At 32.3% G+C, this 14,848-nt stretch overlaps 2 protein-coding genes and 1 non-coding gene across 3 annotated transcripts; 2 read left to right on the top strand and 1 right to left on the bottom strand.

Annotated features, from left to right (window-relative positions):
* Positions 1 to 5,881: 5,881 nt before the first annotated feature.
* On the top strand, positions 5,882 to 11,218 carry LOC123902521 (type IV inositol polyphosphate 5-phosphatase 7-like). Its single transcript, XM_045952279.1, has 13 exons — positions 5,882 to 6,251; positions 6,393 to 6,480; positions 6,638 to 6,712; positions 6,844 to 6,928; positions 7,015 to 7,119; positions 7,451 to 8,147; positions 8,259 to 8,452; positions 8,742 to 8,850; positions 8,956 to 9,104; positions 9,383 to 9,647; positions 10,427 to 10,525; positions 10,616 to 10,721; positions 10,832 to 11,218. The coding sequence occupies exons 1-10, from the start codon at positions 6,222 to 6,224 to the stop codon at positions 9,603 to 9,605; spliced, it is 1,755 nt and encodes a 584-aa protein (XP_045808235.1). The 5' UTR covers positions 5,882 to 6,221; the 3' UTR covers positions 9,606 to 9,647; positions 10,427 to 10,525; positions 10,616 to 10,721; positions 10,832 to 11,218.
* A 1,996-nt stretch (positions 11,219 to 13,214) lies between these two features.
* Positions 13,215 to 13,802, top strand: LOC123912771 (secreted RxLR effector protein 161-like). Its single transcript, XM_045963340.1, has one exon. The coding sequence runs from the start codon at positions 13,215 to 13,217 to the stop codon at positions 13,800 to 13,802; it is 588 nt and encodes a 195-aa protein (XP_045819296.1).
* Positions 13,803 to 14,136: 334 nt separating this feature from the next.
* On the bottom strand, positions 14,137 to 14,287 carry LOC123903327. The gene has a single exon (XR_006807910.1). It is a non-coding gene; the product is annotated as a U4 spliceosomal RNA (small nuclear RNA).
* Positions 14,288 to 14,848: the final 561 nt, after the last annotated feature.

Below are 14,848 nucleotides of genomic sequence, written 5' to 3'. Positions count from 1 at the left end.
AAAAACATTGTCCGATTGATGAACAAGATATGTTGTGTCTACTAGGTTGTCTCTATAGGTGTAAGAAAATGAGAGGAAGACTTAGGACATTCTAAAATGTAGGACCACTTATTATACTCTTTACATATACAATTACCAAATATGGCCCAATTCTGTATTGTTTTGCAACGATTCTTTCTCTTTATTTGGAAAATTTATGGACCCCCTCTTTCTTCCTTGTTGTCTCACAAATCATTCCAAGAAACCCACATTCAACGATGCATAAACATAACCACGTTATAAAATTCCCACAGAAAGCAAAAGTATACCATTCAAATCATCTATAATGTTTCTCTATTGAAGGATTCTCCTATCTAATTTCTCTAGAACCCTAATTAATTCATTCAATACATCAATAATCATAAGAAAAATATATTTTGACACAAAGATTCCATACGGTATAAAATACACATAATTTCAGCATTGGGGTCTGAATTTGAGAAGAGAAAAAAAAAACTAATAAAACAACGAAATAATGACTTAACTATAGTATAATCTTAAAAGCTAATTGTTTGTGAACGGACTTTGGGTTGACCTAAACTCAATACCGTAATTGTTGGCCATATAAATTATATACAACGTAACTTAACAATGTTTAACTCTAACCTAAAATTCACTATAAATTTATACCGACTTAGGTGTTAGAATGCATGCAAATACTCTGCAAGTCTTATGCATCTTAGATTTCGAACAAACATCACCTTTTATTAGAATTTCTTTCATCGATTTACCACTGAATTCTTCTCCAAAATATGATAAACATTTCAAGTTGCAATGAAGAGTAATCTCGCAAAATAACATTGCTTTGGAAGTTGGAACAATAACTTCCTTGAATTTGATTAGACCAATATATATATATGAAATCCAAACTCAGTGGTGCAGAGCCTTGTGAAACCTTTGGCCCCATGCATGCCTTATTTGAACAAATTTTCAGTGCTCCCTTGATGCTGACCACTCAATATATACTCCTATGTATTATAATTTTTTTTGACAGTTTCTTCTTTTTTAAAAATGAAAATAAAAAGAATAATTTAGACATGTTGGTAATGGAAGGAGTGCATTCTGAACTTTTTTGTCATGTTTTAGGGGTGTGGCAACATATACACACTGCTTTGTTTATTTCTTTTAACATGAGAAGAGTCAGAAAAGCTCCAGTGTTTATTTCTATTTAGATTGGGGCCTTCTTTGCAATAATGCATTATTAATGGGGCTAGCTTATATGAAGCAGCAACTGCTGATATTTTATTTTATTCAATTAAATTTTGTATAAAATGTAGATTTATCAATCTTTTTAGATTTGTGTGGGTAGCTTCTTATGAGAAGCATTCATGTTTGTGACATAGTTATACAAGCACTTATTTTAGCTAAGTTCATGTGTGCTTAATTTTTGTTCGAAAAATGAATTCAGTAGTAAATTCCAGTTTCTAGAGGAAGGGGTCTAATTTTTTTAATGACAAATATATTATATATTAATATAAAAATGAAAAAAATTACAAGACGACGTTTAGAACAACAAAGAGGTATTAGAAATACATTTCACCAAAAGTATAAGGGAAGAAGTCTAGTAATTCGGAGTTCGACAATGAAATAAATAAAGTCTGATCAAGAAATTGTTCAACCTAAATATCGAACTCGGGTTCTCTCGAATGATCCGTACTTTGGTGAAGCTCATTAACTACTTAAGTCCATTATCTTACTAGTTAAATCAATTCTATTTAAGAACATCTAATTAAACATGTCAAAATTTATTTAAAATTCTAGAATCAATTTTGCACCATTAATTCAATAGTAGAAACAAACATACACTTCGAATAGTGGTTTAAAGGAAAATAAAAAACATCAAATATCATCATATTATGTCAAGCTATCTTTACCAAAAAAAATATTATGAAAAGCACCATATTTCTGAAATAGTTTGACCAAAGGAATTTTTAGTGACAATTATAAAAAGTTTTTTGGACTCACAATTTGAATAATCTTCTATACAAATATAAGGAATTAATCCTTTCTGCAAAATCTAAAGGGAAGAGCACACAAAATATGATGATTAGATTTGGAGATTAGCCATTAATTAAGTTGAAAGTATACTTGTCACTTGGAAAAACAAATTTAATATAGAACCTAGCTTGTGGATTTTTTGATTTGAAAGGTGAATTGTTTTGTACAAATTTGAAAGGTGGTGGACTTGCATCATATTTTTTGCTTAGTTTATCTTATTGGCAATAATTAAACACCTTAGATTTCAGTATTGCGCCGTCAAGAGTCATTGCGTCAACTCAATGCATTTTCATTCCTAAATATCAATAATAATTTTGACTAATAAGATACTCAATGAAAGAGGTTTGGTTTGGTGGTGGGACTATGGCTTCAACCTGCTTGAAGATCTTTCTCTATTTTGTTTTAGTTTTTTCAAAGTCAGATATAATTATAAATACGATCTTCAAAGATTTGCAGAAAGAAAAGAGTCGGTTTTATAATACCGTTGGCCCCCTAATTTTTGCGCCTTAATTTTTTACAAATAATTTTTTTATAAAAAACTTATTATTTAAAGTCTTAAAGGAGTGTTCCAGAGCACTAGTTAGCATTTATCTTTTCATAATGTAGTATTTTTGGAAAAAGTTGACACCACTTTTGATCAAGTCAACACACATTCAGACAATAACTTAATATCACGTCGTCATGTCTTGCTACATAAACAACGACTCACATGCCAAATCATCATATCTTATCACGTAGACATTGACTCACATAATCATATCTTGAAATATAGAGTTTATTAGTTATATAGTAATTGAGTCAATATTGTTAAAGCTCTATGGACGGATAGTATAGTTCAAAACTAACAAAATTAAAACCCTAACCATTGAAGATTTAGATTAGATGACTAGAAATTCAATTATGGCAAGGAAAATTTTAGGCATGGCCATTTAGTCAAAAAAGGAACAGTTAAACTTGGAAGCCAAACTCAAATGGTAGTTTTGTTTTGGAAATTGGTATATATTCTTTTCAAGAGGGGAATGGATTATTGAACAACCTAGGACTTCAAAGGAAAGATATATGGCGCAGAAGACTAAAAACATAACAAAACAAAAAAAATTAAGAAAATTTTCCCCACCTCCTAGTGATTGAATTGGAACTCATATAATAATGAATAAAATAAAAAGATTATCACATCATAGTCTAAACTCTAAATATACTTAACATTAGCTAGCTATAGCTTCTAGTTATAGCTTTCTAATAACAGTTAAAAGCATTGAGGGGAAAGGAAACATCAGCAGCATGGCCAAGCCAACACCACAAATTTGGGTAAGTTGCCATTGTTTTCAAAGACATGGATTGAAGGTTAGGTTAGATGTGAAAGAGCCTCAAAGCAACGCACCCTACATTATGTGGCACCACACCTATCTTCAATATCTATGCAATCAAACGTCAAGTTGCTCCATAATCCATATAAAATATGGAGTCATAAGATGGTAAATCTAAGAAAGACAATATTTTAATTTTTTGAAATGGATTTATGAAGTACCCAAAAATAAGTGTCCAATTGCATGTCTCAACCAATGTTTTAACTATTGAAGTCACACATCATCAAAATTCTCAAACGGATTTAGATTCTATACGGTGTGACTGCATGCAGTTAAAAAATATAGATTGTTTGATTTTGATCAAATGGTCTACAAGTAACCAACTGCATTGCAGTCAATATATTTTATCTGTAATGAATCTCAATCCTTCTCAAACGGTTATATACATATATATATATAGGGAAGGGGGATCAAATTACACCGGTGTAACATTTGAGTAATGTTACACCGCTCAATAACGCTTTAACGAATACAAATTTTACAAAATCCACCGTTGGATTGAAAGCTTATATCCTATAGATCATCCATGTTGAATTGTATAAAAATCTAAAATCGTTTGATATGCTTTTGAGATAGATCAAGATTAACGGTATTCAATAAAAACGCATAAACCATTAAACTTCATCGATCTCAATAACATATCAAACGATTTTAGATTTTTGTAAAATTTAACGTGGATGATCTATACGATATAAACTTTCAATCCAACGGTGGATTTTGTAAAATTTGTATTCGTTAAAGCGTTATTGAGTGGTGTAACATTACTCAAATGTTACACCGGTGTAATTTGATCCCTCCCCATATATATATATATATATATATGTGACACGTTTTCATCATATAAACTAGTTTTTAGAAGTTATGTCCAAACCATCGGTAAAAAAAAAAGTTATGTTTAAACCCACATTCAACATTAACATGAAGAAGATTAAATCAATTAAATATTTATATTATAGTTCATTTAGTTTAATCCGTCTAACTATGATGAAAACTAGATAACAAATAAATAAAAAAAAGTTATATATAAATATTATAAATAAGATCTGTTTATGCTAATTACAATTTAACCTGATTGTTGTATAACTATAAGTATAAGTATAACTAAGGCCAATTTGGTCATATTCATAATACATTGGTCTCAAGTCTCAACCAATGACAAGTTGGAAATCATTAGATGAAATCATGAAATCATCACATCTCAACTGTTTATGTAAATTCTAAAATTAAAGATATGAACCATTTGATCTTAATGAAACAGCTACAAACTTATCTATCATGAAAATTGAGTTGATTGTTTCTCTCTATTATATAACATACCATATATAATAGTATATGTAATTACGGTAATTACAAATTATAGTGACAAATATTGTCTGATTTATCTAACATATTATAGGAAAGTAAATAATTTACATTTACATACTATATATATAATAGTGTGTGTAATTAGTAGTAATTACGTGTAATAATTATAAATTATAGTTTATAGTGAGTTAGTGACAAATATTATATTGTCTAATTTATCTAATCTATTATAAGAAAGTAAATAATTTAAGATAAATGACAAGATCAATTCCTAATTAACATAACTACCGCGCAACTACACCAAAATAAATCGTTAGTTGGTTCAGTGGTGATTGACGCTGAACTTGGTAAGAATGATCACAGTTCGATCCCCCGCAATTGCGATCAAAAGGAAGCTGGAACCACTTGATGTCAGAACTAACACCCGAACCAGATTAAACTAGTGGTGAAAATAAAAACTTCACCCAAATCCGATCCCTTTACCACTATCCTTCTCTTCCAAACATTCCCTATCCAACAAAAGAAGGAAAAAAAACCACAATGACATTATACTAGTAATTATTTACACAACAAGACCTTTATCTTTAGTTTCCTCTTTAACTTGCTTTTGCTTTAATTTTGTTAGACCAAAAATGTAATAGAACTGTAGAAAGAATGCAGCTAGGATACTATTAGATCTCATTTCATAGTTCACACACTTCACAATAACTAACACCATCTCTCTCCACTTTGCTGACTAAAGGGGCAGCCTTTGTTCAACTGACCAAGTCATTTTATACATAAACCTTAAAAGCTAAAACATTGAACCGGATCCTCTCGGGTCACTGGATGGTCATGCGCAAATTACAACCATTAATTTAAATTTACGGTAATGGTCAACAAGATGGACTAATAGATGGACGGTTCAAATAAACGCATGACAAGAAACAAAAGAGAAATCACAGGAGAGAATCTAAATCCCTAAAATATCCTGCTGGTTGCCCCATCTTTTAATTTCCAGACAAAATGACAAACATTACCTGAAATAAAATATCAAATTCCATAAATAAAAGTAACCTAATAATATCAATATTGTAACGTTCAATTGACTCCAAATCAGATTAGATAATCATCATGTAATCTGGCTGATGCCCCTTATCATTATTATCATAAACTAAGGTTGTCACTAATTTAATCACTTAATAAAGCACTTATCTGTTTCTCTTTTACTGCGCTTTATTCTGTTCAAATTCGATACTTTGTTTGGTATGTTTGTAACAAAGAACGAGGAGATTGTTTTCTCTTTCTATCTCTAACCTTACTGCATTGTCTTGTTCTACTTATTACTTCAGAATCTCTTCTCACTTCCACGCATTGTTGTTTTTCTCTCTCTCTCTTGTTTCATTCTTCTAAGTACACGTTTTAATATTAGTGTTGCAAGATCACACATAGCACTACAACAACAGGGAAACAAATGAACTTGGTGTTTTTTCTTAGCTCAAAATATCACTGAAAAATTCAGAAAGTGTCAAAATGAGAGATGAAAATTCCAAGAAAACCAAGGTTTTTTTTTGTTTGTTGCCAATTATTGTTATTTTTTGGTTATGGAAATGAAATTCAACATTTTTATTATGTTGGTGTTTTCATATTGCATGATGTTAATTGTTAACTGTTTTTTTGCCTATATGCTGTTTGATGAATTAGCTCTCATGGTCAAAGAAAATGGTCAGAAAGTTTTTCAATATCAAAAGCAAATGTGAAGATTCACAAGAAGATGCTGTTGTTTATGGAGGTTGGTATCTTTGTTTTTCTTCAAAATTCAAAATTTACTTTGTAATAATGATCAATTTGAACAACTTTTTCAATTAGATATGTTAAATAGTAATAAATTTGATTACTGTTGTTCCATTTTGTGAATTGTATGGTTAAACACAGTTTTCCTTCTACAGGAAGTGAGGTTGAATATGGAAGCAGGAATAGCTTCTCTGAGAGAGAACCATGCACAAGCAAAAAGAGCAAAATAGGTATAGGGAATCACCCAAAACCATTTCTTGAACCATGCCCTTTTTGAAGTTCTTGATAGTTGATAGTATAATTTAAAATGTTGACATTTGCATTTACATAAAATCTTTATAACCCTTTATTGTATGAACAGAGAAGTTTAGCAGGAACAGCAGCCAGGTTAGACGAGGAAGAATGAATCTCGATCATCCTCGAATTATCGATGTGCAGAACTATAGGTATCTTACTTCTCCAATTTTACCTTTTTACAAAGAAAAAACAAGGCTTTGTTCTGTTTCTCATGAGTCGTGTGAATGTTGAGCAGCATTTTTGTAGCTACATGGAATGTGGCCGGAAGATCCCCGCCGAGTAATTTGAGTGTAGATGATTGGCTTCATTCCTCACCACCAGCTGATATTTATGTTCTTGGGTATGAAATTATGCTTCTCAGCATATATAGTTATAGTCTTCAGTCAAAGTTGGCATTAACTGTCGGTTAAATATGTTTTTAGTCCCTATAATTATCTCGAGTTTTGCCTTTAGTCTTTACACACATTGTTCGGTCTCTAAAAATTTCAAAACTGCATTCTTTTGGTCTCTAAATAGGGACTAAGAGTATGTGCTTTTGTAAATTGTAGGGACTGAAAAGTGAGTATAGGGACTAAAAACAAGAAACGTAGATTTTACGGGGGACTAAAAACATAATTAACCCATTCACTGTTTTACCAATGACATATTTTTATTCTACCCATCTCTTACAGATTTCAAGAGATAGTTCCGTTGAATGCCGGTAATATCCTAGGGGCAGAAGACAATGGCCCTGCCAAAAAATGGCTGGCTCTCATCAGAAAGACTTTAAACAATCTTCCTGGAGCCAGTGGAAGTAGTGGATGCTATACACCGTCTCCAATTCCTAAGCCAGTTGTAGAGCTGAATGCAGATTTTGAAGGATCAGCTAGGCAGAAGAATTCGTCTTTCTTCCATAGGCGATCGTTCCAGACAACTTCTAGTGGTTGGGGAATGGACAATGATCCTTCAGTTGTGCAGCCACAAACAGATCGAAGATATAGTGTATGCGATCGTGTAATTTTTGGTAACAGGCCTAGTGACTTCGATCCTAGTTTAAGATGGGGTTATAGGCCTAGTGACTATTCAAGGGCAAGTGACTACTCAAGACCGAGTGACTATTCAAGATGGGGTTCGTCTGATGATGATAATGGCCTTGTGGATTCGCCGAGTACAGTTTTATTTTCACCAATGTCGACTTGTGGTGGATCTGCCTCTAATGAAGATGGATATGGTATGCCAGGAGGAAATTCAAGGTACTGCCTTGTTGCTAGTAAGCAAATGGTGGGAATCTACCTTACCGTATGGGTGAAAGGCGAGCTGAAAGATCATGTTCGAAACATGAAAGTATCGTGTGTTGGCAGAGGATTGATGGGTTATCTCGGAAATAAGGTGAATCTGCCTAACTTTTGTTTTTTCATTAGATTAATTAATGTAGGGGGAAAATGATGGTTACTTGGGATGATTGACTTAAATGAGAGTTATTTTGGTTGGATTTTGCAGGGTTCTATCTCAATTAGTATGTCTGTGCATGAAACAAGCTTTTGCTTTATCTGTAGTCATTTAACCTCAGGACAGAAAGAGGGTGATGAACTAAGAAGAAATTCTGATGTCATGGAAATTCTTAAAAAGACAAGGTTTCCTCGTGTTCATGGTGTTGATGATGAGAAATCCCCTCAGACAATCCTCGAGCACGAGTAAGAATCTGCTCATATATTCATCTATGATTGAAGTCGTGTTTGAAAGAGTTTATTTGTGCTCATTTCATAATATAACTACTTATGTTAGTGTTTGGATACATTTATAAAAAATAGTTTATTTAAACAAGCTCCACAAAATAACTAATATCTAATTAAGTTCCTGTGAATAACCTGTTGAATAAGCACTTAATTAGAATGCACACTATAACAATTTAGTTTATGACTGTCTTTTCTTCGCATAGAACAAAATCTTTTGCATTTTCTCATTTTAAATTCATTAATGTAGTCGAATTATATGGCTTGGAGATTTGAATTATCGGATTTCTCTCTCCTACCGTTCTGCTAAGGCACTTGTTGAGATGCAAAATTGGAGAGCATTGTTAGAAAATGATCAAGTATGTCTATTTAACCTCACCAATAACCCCATGTTTATTTTTTTCCCTACGATGTAATATTGTGTATCAAATATAATAAGCCTTAACTGTTGACACTCATTGCAGTTGAGAATAGAGCAAAAAAGAGGTCGCACGTTTGTGGGATGGAAGGAAGGGAAGATATATTTTCCTCCAACATACAAGTATTCAACTAATTCAGATCGATATTCGGGAGATGATATGCACCCCAAGGAGAAAAGGAGAACACCTGCATGGTAATTTTTTTTGAATTTGGGTTGTGCCTAATTCAATTATACAAAACCAACTTATAAAGTGAGGATCGTCCACTATATGTAAACTCATTTTTTAGGCCATATCTAATCCAACGTGAGACTGTTAACTTGAATTTAGAAGACATTCACTATAAGTGCTAAAAGAGGCAATTGTGCACCATGGAAAAAATGTTATAAAATGAAGTATGCTTCATGATGTATGATATAATTTTGTTAAATTGTTACACTTATGCTGACATGAATAATTCTTGTTTTTATAGGTGTGACAGGATTTTATGGTATGGAGAAGGTCTCCATCAGTTATCTTATGTTCGCGGGGAATCAAGATTTTCAGACCATAGACCTGTTTATGGAATATTTTGGGCTGAGGTTGAGTCACCTCATGGAAAATTGAAGAAAAGTATGAGTTGTTCTGGTTCCAGAATTGAGGTGGACGAACTTCTGCCATATTCCGGTGGATATACTGAACTAAACTTTTTCTAAAGAAAGGAAAGCTTAGTAAGAAACGTGTCCATCCATATTCAAGTAACTTACCTATCCTTACACACTCTCATAAATCATAATCATGCTTGTAACATAGTGGAACTTAGTCAACTTAGTGTTTGTTTTCTTTTTCTTTTTAAAGCTCATTCAAAGACACATACAAATAGAAAAACAAAAAACTATGTGCAGGACCCTAAGCAAAAATGACCCTGCACCAAAAGGGGCCCAAACTTGTCCTTATAATATTGTTGGTTAGACCAAAAGTACAAGATTCTGAGGCTGTAACTGATTTATATAGAATTGAACATAATAGAGTAGAATACTGGTCGGATTCGGGTTGTGTGCAGTTACACAATCAGCTACATCGGTGGCCGTTGGATCAAGGATCGAATAATCCAAATTTCAACGCAGATTTTGTTTGTTTGCTTGTTTGTGTGTTTTTATGTAGTTTCAAATACCGAGTTTGATATCTAGATCGTTCGATCTTAATATAATGACCATTGATGTGACTGATTCGTGACTGCACAGAATTGTGATCGCACACAATCCTAATCCGACATCATGCAATTAAAACATATACAACCTAAGGAATATACCAATATGATCTTTGGCATTAGGTGCATCATATCATGCTTTACTATATGAATTGATTTCATGAATTTGATAGCCAACATAAACAAACTACATTTACAGTATAGTCTGAAAAGTCTGAATCTCATTCTCTTATACTTTGAAGTTTTTTTGTTTTTTTCTTATTGTCATTACAGTTATTCTTTTTTCACTTGAATTGGAAATCTTACATGCGCCTGTTACTGTTTCAGCAAAATGGTCCCCCATTAGCAATAGGAAATTTACTTTGAAGGAATTCTTTCATGGAGGGAGATAGATAGGGACAACCCATTTCCCATATACCGAAAAAGGTTAGTATTTTTCTTTTCTTTTTTGCTTTTCCTTGTTATGCTTTTGCCTCATTTCTTTGTCTAATTTTGTCTTCACTTTATCTTTTTCAGTTTATAATCTCTAGTTTTGGTGCTTTGCCTAACACATGATCAATATAACACATCATCTTGATACCAAATTAACAAACACTCAAGCTTCCACTCTAACAATCATTAGGTACTACTTACTACATTGTTGTTTTTATATATTAAATTATTAAAGCTAGTTTATGCTCATTTTTTAATTAAGAACTATATATTCTAATGATTATATTTTTTCTTATGCAGGTAGTTGATGAAGAGGACTTTTTTATTCAAGATTTTTTTAATTATTTCTAGAGAATATTTTATGATAACTGAATGAAGGTGGAAGAATGTCAGAATAATCATTTGAGCACTAACTTTATTTTTAATGTAATGTATAGAGATTGAGAGTTTTGATTTGATGTATAGTGATTGCTGCCACAGTAATTCAGTACTTAAAGAAAAGGAACACAAAAGAAATTGAAGTTCATGATTGATTCCAGAAACTCTCTTGTACTGAGTTCTCTTTCTGTGTCTTCATGATAATTTTTTTACTGATAAAGTTGGTTTTTTGACATCAAAATCAAATAGTAATGCACTATTGTTGCTGAGACTCTTCTTTTTACTAATGAGGTACAATATTTGAGTATTTAACAAACTAAAAGAGGCATGCAAGTTTGGCGGGAATACAACAAGGCCCTACTCTTTCAAGATGCTATTTACATTCCTTTCAATTGCTATTTGTTAACTTTTGACTAGGTTGGCTTTAGCTAACTTTACCTTGTTACCTGTTTTTTATGTGAATATCTATTTAGGATCCCTAAGAAAAGTTGAAACATTAACAGAAAAAGACTAATGCTAAATCATCATTAATTGAGTTATAGTTCCTATTAAAAGGATATGGTATAAATTTAGGGGCTGATTTGTGCTCATACCACAGTTAAGAAAGTAGTGCTAGACTTGCTCACTCATAAATAATATGGATTAGTAAGTGGTGCTATATATTTTAGAGTGCCTAGCCATAAGTTACTAGTATCATTACAGCAGTTTCACAAAAAATGTGATAATTGTACACAAATGTGATGTGATGATATTATGGTCACTTAACATGAATAATAGAAGTCTCTAAGCCCTTAAAAAGGGGTTACTAGTTTGAGTTTCTTGGGAATGCTTGATGACAAAGAATTTTATGTGGGTCAGCCATAACAGTAGTAACTTAGTTGGAGATAAGATATGTTATCTAGAGTGACCCTTTAATAATTAAATAAGTTTAAAGAATAAAGGTTAACCATGCTTATATTAAAGTGTAGTTTGTCCTTATAAAATTACATCTTAAACAAGCCAAATTATAGGACATAGAAACATCACACTGGGATTCGTACAGGGGACTGTGAAAATTTTCACTAATGTACTTTTGAGTACACATTTGCACATACATAACACACCCTTTATTTTTAAGAAAAAAACTATATGGTTTAATTTTGTCATTTAGCTCCTAGAAGGTAAACAATTTAATTTAGAGTTTAGTAATTTACAATAAATAATGAATTTGTTAAATAAAAACTATTAATTTTGTCACAATTTTTTTTTTTTCTGTCAAGTAGTCTAGTTACTAGAAATTTTACTTTTAAGACGGATAATTGCAGTGTCAGGAGTTCAAGCCTCGCCCCTGTATATATAATACTATAATACGATGTCCCTACCAACTGAGTCCGGTCAACATAAAAAAAGGTTTTTTGGTATTTTCATTAATCAATTTATGGTAAGTTTCACAATTGATATAATGTTGTAGAAGATACAAAATAGCATAGGCTTGTCTCTATCAAGGTCTTACCTTGTTCATAGTTTATATTTTGTTTGTAACTACAAACTGGTCCAGCTGGTGGGAAACCATTTCAAAGGGATTATTTACTTTGTAGTTTGATAGAGATTTAGCACACTCTGTATGAACTGACAAAGATCATTGCCAACCTCTATGACTTTAATTTCTTGGAGCTTCTGCACAGCTTTAGTCATGGCCATTTTGTTAGACTTTTACTTTTTTTTTGTACTTAGCTAATAATTATTACTATTAGTACTATATAACATGTTTAGGACCACAACTTTTTTGTTTGAAATTCTTTCTCTTTTTACAGTTTATGACATAATTAACCAAGTTGTTGTGCTGAGTGCTGACACTAGCATTTGCAGTACTTCTGATGCAACCATTACTACAAATGATTGTTTATAACAAAGCTCAGAGAATTGTTTGCATTGTGCCAAACAAAGTCACTGAGTTAGCAGAGTTTTGATAAGTAATTTGTAAAAATGTTTGTTCATGGTGTTAAAGAATCATGTGAAATCATGATACACCTCTAATTAGTACTAGTAAGTTGTTAAGGGACATATAGACAAAAATAAAATTAATTAAAGTAAAATTTATGAAAACTTTTAAATATTGGTTGTGAGAGAATGCACCTATAGACAAAACTTGGTAGACGTCGAAGTAAAAAATTTAAACCTAAATATTGAAAGAGTAGAGCAGGAGAACGAGAACCTACACACATATAAAATGTAAGTTAACAAACTTAGTTGATTTTTGTTAACAAAATTATTTGAGCATTGTGTGTCTATATGTAGATGATTTGTTGAAAGAGTTAAATCTCAAATGAATGAGGACTTTGACATGACTAATCTAGGAAAATTGCAATATTTTCTTGGACTTGAGTTCACTAAATCCAACAAAGGCTTAATAGTTCAACAAAAGAAGTATGTGACTGATGTTTTAAAGAGGTTCAATATGTTAGATTGCAATCCTGCAAGTACACTCATGGAGACAAATTTGAAACTGAACAATGATGAAAATGGTGAAGCAATGGACAGTACCGTATACAAGCAAATGGTTGGTTGCTTTAGGTATGTTTGTAACTCAAGACCTGATATATGTCATAGTGTTGGAACGGTTAGTAGATTTATACAGAATTCGAAGTTGACTGATCATATGCAAGCAGTGAAGAGGATCATGAGGTATCTGCAAGATACAATTGATCATGGCATTTTATTTCCTAAACTTATAGATCATGAAGGCAAGTTAACTGGTTTTTGTGACTATGATCGGTGTGGTGACCAAGTAGAAAGGACAAGCACCATGGGTTATGTGTTCAAGCTATTTGATTTTCCAATCTCTTGGAGTTCAAAAAACCAGACAATGGTTGCTTTATCCACCTGTGAAGCTGAGTACATCTCAACATGCTAGGCAACTTGTTAAGGTGTGTACAGTGTGGTTGCAGTCATTACTGAGGGAAATTAAGATGCACCAGCAAGAAGAGTTTGAGTTGATGGTGGAGAACAAGTCAGCGATAAGGCTTGCAAAGAATCGCACAACACATGGCAGAAGCAAGCACATTGAAACCAATTTTCACTATCTAAGAGATTAAGTTTGCAACGAGAAGTTGAAGCTTGTGCATTGCAAAACAAAAATTCAAATTGCTTATATACTAACCAAGCCACCCAAGATCGAAAGATTCAAAAATTTAAGGGGAATGTTGAAAGTAACCAATTTAGAGTATTACATAATTTTTTTTTTGTAGGACTTTACCCCAAAAGGAGCCCTTCCAGAAATTCTCGAAGGCTTGAGGAGACCTCAAGCCTAAGAGGGGGTTTAGAAATAGTTTTCAACCAGCAATAGACACACCTCGGTTAGTAACTCGTTAGCTGCGTCATTGCCCCAAGCGCAAAGATAAAAAAAAAATCACATATATATAATCAAAAAATAAACTTAGCCATTTAAAGTTCTTTCTTTCAAAATTCTCCAAAAATCAATTCACAAACACCTTATAGGACAAATACATTAACACACAACAGTCTTAAAATGCATGATTCCCTTTCCATCCCCGTGTTTCTTTTCTACCATACATTTTTCCATTTTTACTCTTGTAAAAAACTCCGGAATGCATTTTCCGAATTTTTTCTAGTTCAAATTCGGGAAAAATTTGGAAAACACATTCCGAAGTTTTTTCCAAGGCAAAAAAATTCGTAAAACGTGTTCCGAAATATTTATCCAATGGCAAAAATGGAACCCTGGGAGGTAGATAAGAAACATAGGGGTGGGAAGAGAAAAATTCAAATATCAAAGCCAAATTTGGACCAATAATTAAAATCGTATTGCCCATGGACTTTGCCATTTTTCATCAATCCATGACTTCTTCCTTTACTGGGCTTCGGCCTCATTAGCTTTCTTTAGTCATGTATAAATTTCACTTACTCGTTTTCCTAATCAATAATGTAAATGTATTTAATATT

The sequence above is a fragment of the Trifolium pratense genome, linkage group LG1 (genome assembly GCF_020283565.1).
Source record: "Trifolium pratense cultivar HEN17-A07 linkage group LG1, ARS_RC_1.1, whole genome shotgun sequence".
In the NCBI taxonomy this organism is placed as follows: domain Eukaryota; kingdom Viridiplantae; phylum Streptophyta; class Magnoliopsida; order Fabales; family Fabaceae; genus Trifolium; species Trifolium pratense.
The sequence above is the reverse complement of the archived record's forward strand: the minus strand, read 5'-3'. Positions and strand labels throughout refer to the sequence as shown.